At 44.2% G+C, this 7,904-nt stretch overlaps 1 protein-coding gene across 1 annotated transcript; it reads right to left on the reverse strand.

Annotated features, from left to right (window-relative positions):
* Positions 1–6,998: 6,998 nt before the first annotated feature.
* On the reverse strand, positions 6,999–7,833 carry LOC109503926 (hypothetical protein). Its single transcript, XM_025301121.1, has 2 exons — positions 7,297–7,833; positions 6,999–7,201 (listed from the first exon to the last, which is right to left on the reverse strand). The coding sequence occupies exons 1-2, from the start codon at positions 7,508–7,510 to the stop codon at positions 7,080–7,082; spliced, it is 336 nt and encodes a 111-aa protein (XP_025156906.1). The 5' UTR covers positions 7,511–7,833; the 3' UTR covers positions 6,999–7,079.
* Between the last annotated feature and the right edge of the window lie 71 nt (positions 7,834–7,904).

Genomic DNA, 7,904 nt, shown 5'->3' on the forward strand with positions numbered 1-7,904 from the left:
GTATTTGTATATATATATATATATATATATATTCATTACGTATCACTATACGAAGTTTGATAATAATTTTATAATATTAAATGATAGTTAATTTCTATAAAACAATATTATATAATAATAAATTATTATAAATTAACTTCTTACCTTAAAACCCTAACAACTGACTTTCGTCATAAAACATACGAATAATTTTTTTTGCAGAGGGTGTGAAGGTTCATTAATAAGTTTTTAGAGGTAAGAAATACAAAAAAGATTGGGAAATCCTGTTCTAAATGAATGGTTCACTTTAATCGCTTTACCGAGCGAGGAATCCTTCTTCTGTAAAAGGCTTCGCTTAGATGAATATGAGACTATGGAAAAAATCGCTTGTAACGAAGTTACAGTTACAGTAATTTTTTTTGGTAATTATAAGTTAACTTCGTTCCGCTTTTTCCATCTGTAATTGTAACTTAACGTAGTTACATTTGTCTGATAACTAGTAACTAATATACTAATAGTTATTTTATATATTTTAAACTTAAGTTTCCGGCAGACCAGCACGATAACGCAACGTGCGATATCCAACAAGCGTATAATTATTTCGGCTGCATTTGGAAAACGCGCTGTTACGTCATCTATCTTTATCGTTGATTAGATAAAATAAGGATAAGATGACGCAATAGCGCCAGATAGTTTTCGAACGCAGCCTGTATTTCTTTCAAAAAAATGGTACGCCTATTGGACATTTCTGTCGCGCGTCGCCAGTCCTTATTTGTTGATATAATCTGCGTTTAACGTGAAGTGCGCTACGTGGTTTTAGTTATATAAAAAATTCAAGCAATGGATAAAATATCTCGATCTTCGGAGAAGGATTGCAAAATGCCATGGCCAGCATATGCAGAAATATTCGAGTTACGGCAAAAATTTGAAAATGAGAACAATTGGGATTTCTCCGCAAAGTATGCGCTGACAAAAAATTGTTCATGCAAGTAGAACTTCAACTGCAATTTTAAGAAAATATACGAGTGTAAGACTTTATTTATAAAATATCAATATAATTTTTAGTGAAAAAATCTATAATCTCTGATGTTGAGATTACTTTTAGCATTTTTAGTATTTATCCTCATCAAATTCATTCATTTCCATATAAATATTATTAATAGTCTTGAAGAATAAATATGAATTGCTTATTTAAATTAACGAATCCAATTTGCAAAAATTATATATAATACGAGGAATATATAATAATCGACAAACTACTTTCGGTATGAGGTTGGAAGGAATTTATACAGTTACGAAATTTAAAATAATAGCACAATAATTGTAAAAAAATAACTGAAAAGTAACGACTCGTTCGACTCTCTCAACAACTGCAACTGTAACATGTTATCTTTGAAGGTCAGCAACTTGTAACCATAAGTAATTACTTTTTCAGTGAAAACAAACTCGAACTGTAACTGGATACTCTTGCAAAGTAACTTTCGCAACCCTGCTTCTTCTCGGGTGTTTAGCTCGAGGATGAGAAAGGCAAGATTAGCGTTGGACACGCGCCCGAATTGCGTCGCGACGCGAATTCGCCCGACGGTGGGAAAGAAGGAAGGAAGGAAGGAAGGAAGGAAGGAAGGTAGGAAGGAAGGACGGACGGAAGAAGGCGACACGCGCGTGTTTTCGCAGCCGGGGAGAACGGGGAAATCCATCAAGTCACCTCGTCGACGAGCAACGAGCAGCCATTCACGGGTGTTTACACGGAATGGAGAGTGAATGCGCGTCGGCTTTTCCTGATCCCGAGGCGCGTGCGAATAAATAAATGCGTTGACTACGCAACAACGGACGACGGACGATCGACCGCGCGACGGCTTGCAAACCGTGAAAGCGAGCCACCGCGCGTATCTCACAATCGATACGCGTTTTATATGCGTAACGCACGTCGTACGCGCCGCGCGGTGTGTGCGCGCCGCGCGCACATATACAATGTAACGTACATAGAAGAGCGTGGGGCTTGTAATTTATGCGCGCCACGTGTTTCCTACGTGAAGCGGCAACGCGCGTATATACGTGCCAACTCGCGATCGCGCGAGGCTGCTGCCCGTCGAGGAAGTCGAGAGTCGAGAGGCATCCTCGAGGCGGGGATCGTCTCGCGACGGGGCTGTTTATTCACAACAAATTGACAACATCAGAGCAGATCGATGAACGATCCTGTCCTCGCGCGAGAGGAGGACGACGCTGCCGGCCGCTACTGACAAGCGCGCGTCGCTCATCATTCTTCTCGCGCATCATCCTTCACCTTTCCTCGCGGCGACTTCTTCGTTCTTCGACGCGCGCGTCACACCGCACGTGTTCTTCAATTCGCGGCTCGCACGCTTCGCGTGCCTTGGCGTAAACAAACCTTCCCGATTTACCCGCGAGACCCGCGTCGGGTCGGAAGCGAGATCGACGATCGACGGCTCGCTTAATTAGGCGCTCCTCGGAAGCGCAGTCTGATTTCGCGAAGTTACGTACGGTCTGTTCAACAAGAGAGCGTTGGTGATAATCTGAAAAGAATGAAGGATAAAGTCAAGTGGTTCTTTTCTAAACGAGAATAGAAGATTTTTAGTAATGCGCAATTACCTAAAATTTGATCCGTTTTTGCAGATTTTTTACCAGATTTTCGGTATTTCGGCGTATTCTGACAAAGAACGCCATAGTGTTTTTTTATTTTTATGCACGGTTGCTTAAAAGTGAAGACACGCTTTCCTTTAAGTTTCATCTTAAGGTATGACACATTTTCGATGGGATTTGCGTCTGGCGAGAATACCGGCCAATCCATCATAGTTATGTCGCTTTCGAGAGCTTCTCTGACAGCGGTGGTTTTTTCATGGTGGACCGAAATGTGGTGATGCCACATCATTTTCATGCAGGCGGCTTCTGATGGTATTAAGCGAGGTATGTTGACCTTTGCGACGGAGTTTTACTTGGGTCTAACGCAGGGTAAGACTGGGATTCGTCTGAAAAAGACACAAGAGCGCTTCGTTCTCCTTCAAAATCGTTGTATAAGGCGGCCCCCTTTCTGGCAAGTCGTCAATCCACTTCCAGTGGTTTTGAATTTACTTGCTCACTTCCTTACGAAAGCCTCTGACTTTTTAATTGCTCTAGCAGTTGTCGCGATTGTTAATTTTGGTCCCTTAATAATTGGTTAATAAGAAAAACCGCCTCCTTCAACTTAACGCTTCAAATATTTTACACTTATTTTTAAAAATAATGTTCACTTTTAATGACTACTCGATGCAACTTTTTGACGCACACTGCGCAAGGAAGAAGTTAGATTCAAGATTCAAACGGTATATGGTAGACGGAAAGGTATAGATGGTGCTACTATGATTTTCCACAAAAATATCACCTACACTTTCTTGTTGAATAGAACTCGCAGCAACTCGCGTCTCGATACTTTGTGTAAATAGGCCAAAGGCCATGATGCGACGGGCGTATTATTGCGGGGCTTCAAGCTCGCAGCTTGTAAGCGCCTAAGCCACTTTGGCTCACACCATCCGTGTGTGACATCCACACCTCTTGCCTCTTATTCGACACCTTCAGACATTTATTTTCGCGGGAAGCGCTGCGCTGACTCCCCTGCTCTCGTCTCTTCTGCGACGCACCGGCAGCCTCGTCGTCGTCGTCGTCGTCGTCTTATACGGTCCCGCGTGGGGCTCGACGCAGCAATGACACGCGCGGGAACCTTCACGTAAAAAAAAAGTATTCCATTTGTAAAGTGATTTCTCCCATAGTCTCATATTCTAAGCGAAGCCTTTTACAAGAAGAGGATTCCTCTCGCGATAAAGTGAAGCATTCATCGAAAATTTATTAAGATATTGTTCCAACTGTTTTCCTCTTATTCCCAGAGGATTTCCTCTTGTATCAATTAACTTTCCTCTTGTGTGAAGAGAAATATAGTGATTTGAAGGTCCTCTCTGGTTTAGTCATGCTATACCTCGATGACATGAACGAAAAGATAACAGCTCATGGGTTAGAATATTTGGAACGCTTTCTTTAGAAGAAAGGTATGTGTGTTGCTGTAACATATAACGAAGATAATTTGTAAGATAATCTAATTATATTTAGTCAAATACAGTTTACAATCTATTGCAACAAGTTGAATAATATATTCTTCCTTTTAACTGTGTTTCATACAATTGCTTATGATGAACATCTTTGTAACTATGAAGTCCATAACAAAGCTGATTGGAAATTTATTTGTTATGATGTTGTTATTTCATTCGTGCCTATTTATTGTAGAACTGGAGCCAGAAGTACACATATATACGGGATGAGCCAAAAGTATGGAAACCATTAAAAATCTCGAAAGATATAAGTTTTACAGAAAAGTGTTTCAGACAAAAGTTATAAGGCTCAAAACGACGTATAATACTGATCTTATCTTATTGACGTTTGGAAATTTCAAAATTTCAAAAATCATCAAATTAACAAAAGGATGCTATTGTAACAATATATTCTTGAGATCGAGTAGAGTAAAAAAGTCTAATAGCATTTTTTCTTCCGACAAATAGTTGGCGAGGTATCATAAGTTAAATATTGAAAAAGTTTCCGAGTTTTCCTTAAATATCTCAAAAAATATTGGGCAAATAAAAAAATGTTTCAGACAAAAGTCGTTCAAATTAATTGGTAAAAAAAGACGATATAATAAAAGATGGGGATTTCTGTTTAAAAAAAATAAGTTGACCTTGACCTGACCTCGGCAACGCCACTCAAGGTCAAACTGATAACTGATCAGTAAATACATCGTTTTGAGCCTTATAACTTTTGTCTGAAATACTTTTCTGTAATACTTATATCTTTCGAGATTTTTAAGGGTTTCCATCTTTCTTCCTCACCCTGTATATTATTTTTCGCTATGCATGGTTATAATAATTAATTTTCAAATTAACCAGTATAACCAGTAAGAATAAAGTATAGTGAGAATAAATGATAATCCTCTTAGAAAAGAAGATTAAATAATCTGTGTGTAAGAGGAAATTTATATTAAAATCAATAAGATTTGCATTATACATATAACATGTAATTCCTCGAACTTTAAGAATAATGTGTTTACAATATTTCCCTCTTAATCTTAGAAGAATCCTCTTGGATCCCCATATATAGGAATAGAATCCTAAAAATCTAAAATTTAGATAATTCCACTTGTTCCGAGATTACTTCTTTCGGCTGTTCGAGTCGCGCAGACACGAGTTCTCTCGTTTCTTTCTTCTCCTTCGCTCCCCTGCATTTCTCCTCTCCCCTTCTTGCTTTCTTTCCTGTTCTCCGTAAACGATCAGCTTTCAATCGCTCGATTCGGCTCGATAATAACACGAACGCAACGCGTCGAGGAAGTGCCAATTACAAACCTCGTCGACGTGGATTTCACTGGACACCCGGGTCGTCGACCCGGTTCTCCAAGCGGCGGTTGGACGATACGCGTGTGTGCGTGCGTGCGTGCGTGCGTGCGTGCGTGCGTGAGTGCGGCGATCGTGTTTTGGAAAGCATTAACGATAATCCTTCGACACTTCCTCCGCGATCGCCGGCGACGCGTCGTCGTCGAGCGTTGCAACAAACACCGGTGGCGTTCTTATCGCGAGAATGATAATCGCCGCCCATTTGCTTTTGTAACACGCATACGCGTATGCACACGCAGGTGCACGCGCGATAAGTTATTATGACGAATAAATGGCGGAACGGGGGCCGTTGCGCAAGAGAAGAGACAGGATTTGCCGGTCGATGAAGACCCGCCGCGGTTAATCCGATTTCGTCTCTCGTACGATAAGGATGCGATAATACAGCGCGCGATGTAATAACTCCGTGTTATGAGCGCGCGCGAGTTCATCGAACACATCGGCGTGTGTGACGCGCCGCGAATCGCGTCGGCCGTTACGCAACGAGTCTCGTGGCTCGTGGCACGAGTTGTTGTCGCAAGAGCCGAGGGTGCCACCCTTCGCTCCTGCCGCCACGAGGAGCAGCTCGCTCCTCGTTAACAAGCCTCGGCAACGTTAACGATAAGTGTACGAACACGAGAGGCGAGAAAGAAAGGAATTAGCGATTGTGTGTACGCGGCAATGGAACGCACATTCGTTCGAGCGAGCGAGCGAGCGAGCTGTTTACCGGATCAATTACGTCGTAATAATAACAGTTTGACGGACGTGCGAATGCAACTCGCCGAGGTCGCGCCGTCGCGCCGCTGCGGCGAATCATTCGCGACAACAAAGCAATATTTCACTCGGTCTACTTCTTCAACGCGCGAAGCGCGAGCGCGAGCGCGAGCGCGAGGTGCTGCGAAGGTCTCGCGGGCTGCTAGATTCGTGTCGGCCACCTTCGTCTCGCTCGGTCTCGCTGCGGAATCCCAGAGAGACCAGAGAGATTCGACCGCGTTCGTGCAACGTCACACATCGAGAGGACAAGGTAGATTCGTCACGTTACATTACGTGGGCCGATTTCCTGCTTCGCGCCGTTGCTCAACTCTTACCCGAGAGTTACTTCGAAACGCGGAATTCCACGAGCGAGCTTCGCCCGGCGAGCGCAAGCCGAGCTTCTTCAAGCCGTCAGCCTTGACCCGCTTTCGTGTCTTCGACCGGCATCGCTTCCTCTCTCTCTCTCTCTCTCTCTCTCTCTCTCTCTCTCTCTCTCTCTCACGTGCTTCGAAACTTTGACCCTAGACGCGCGCCGGCTTCTCCTAGGGTGCTCGTTTATCTCAGCTCGCGGTGCTTCTCCACCGTCAACCACTGTTGTACTCGCGGCATTGCGCAAAATTAATCGGTCGTCATCTTATAATTAGTCTCCTTGGTATTATCGCATGACCGACGAAAGCGGCTGCTGGCGATCGCGGACGGGCCGGAGATAATGCGCCGTTGACTTTGACTTTGTCTCCGCAAACTCCGACAGGGTATCTTTCTCGCCTGCCCCGAATTAGCCCTGCGCGAATATCCGAGGTTTCGTCGATCGCGCGATAAAAGTGAGGGAAGGACGCCGAACGACATGTGGAAATTCTTTATTCGCGTCGGCACACAGAAGGGCGGGAGGGAGAGAGAGAGAGAGGGAGGGAGGGAGGAAGGAAGGAGGGAAGAAAGGAAGGATTCACGCTATTCAAGCTCGCAATAGTCCTCGCAATAGTCCCATTCCTCTTCGGCGCCGACCGCCGGCGAAGGTGAGCTTGGTATCGCAGTCGTGCCGGCATTGCCGCCGCCGAAGGTGGTCAAAATACCTGGCGGATTCAGAGAGCAGAGATTCGCATCAATCGACGGCCGCATCTTAAGCTCGCGAGGCCGAGCTTAAGTGTTTTACGTGTCGCTGCCAGACCTTTCAGCTTTCCCATCATATTGTTCTGTTTTGGCGCTCCTTCCGCCGCCATGAGCTTCGCGTTTCGGTAAATTGTATGCGCAATGTCGAAGAGGTGATTGAACACAAACTGAGCGGTGCACAGGATCATCACCATGAGGATCGGCAAGCAGAGGCTCGTTTCGAAGTCGTCAAGAAACAAATTCAGCCATTCTGGTAATAAATCATCAGACATCTTCGCCACCAGTCCCTCGGGTTCTCCAGGTTATGTCCTTTTGCGCGTTTCTACTCGGCGAATTTACTGTGTTTCGCGAATAAGTGAAGGGGACAGTTCCGCTGATCGAACATCACCATCGTCCCTTGATTTTCCACGTTGCACGACTGGTCCGCCGATTCCACGATTTTGGATAATTTATACTCAAAAGTGGAGCAGAGAGCATATATATCTTGTCGATTTTTCCTCCGTCGCGAAGATATCTTCAGGGAGTATCACGCTCGTATGTTCGCCGCTCGTTTACGCGAAGGTAGCGGCGACTGTGCAGGCTTACGCGTCACCCACAAAAATCTATTCTATTGTAAAGTGATTTTTCCCATCTAGTCTCTCCTGAGCGAAGCCTTTTTACAGAAAA

This window comes from Harpegnathos saltator, unplaced genomic scaffold (genome assembly GCF_003227715.2).
Source record: "Harpegnathos saltator strain DR-91 unplaced genomic scaffold, Hsal_v8.6 scaffold402, whole genome shotgun sequence".
Classification (NCBI taxonomy): domain Eukaryota; kingdom Metazoa; phylum Arthropoda; class Insecta; order Hymenoptera; family Formicidae; genus Harpegnathos; species Harpegnathos saltator.

Excerpts from the sequence above, each read along its gene's own strand:
- LOC109503926 (XM_025301121.1), bottom strand. The coding sequence starts at position 7,510 with ATGTCTGATGATTTATTACCAGAATGGCTGAATTTGTTTCTTGACGAC. Across the intron at positions 7,202-7,296 it reads TATGATGGGAAAGCTGAAAG|GTATTTTGACCACCTTCGGC; the intron begins GTCTGGCAGCGA and ends TGAATCCGCCAG.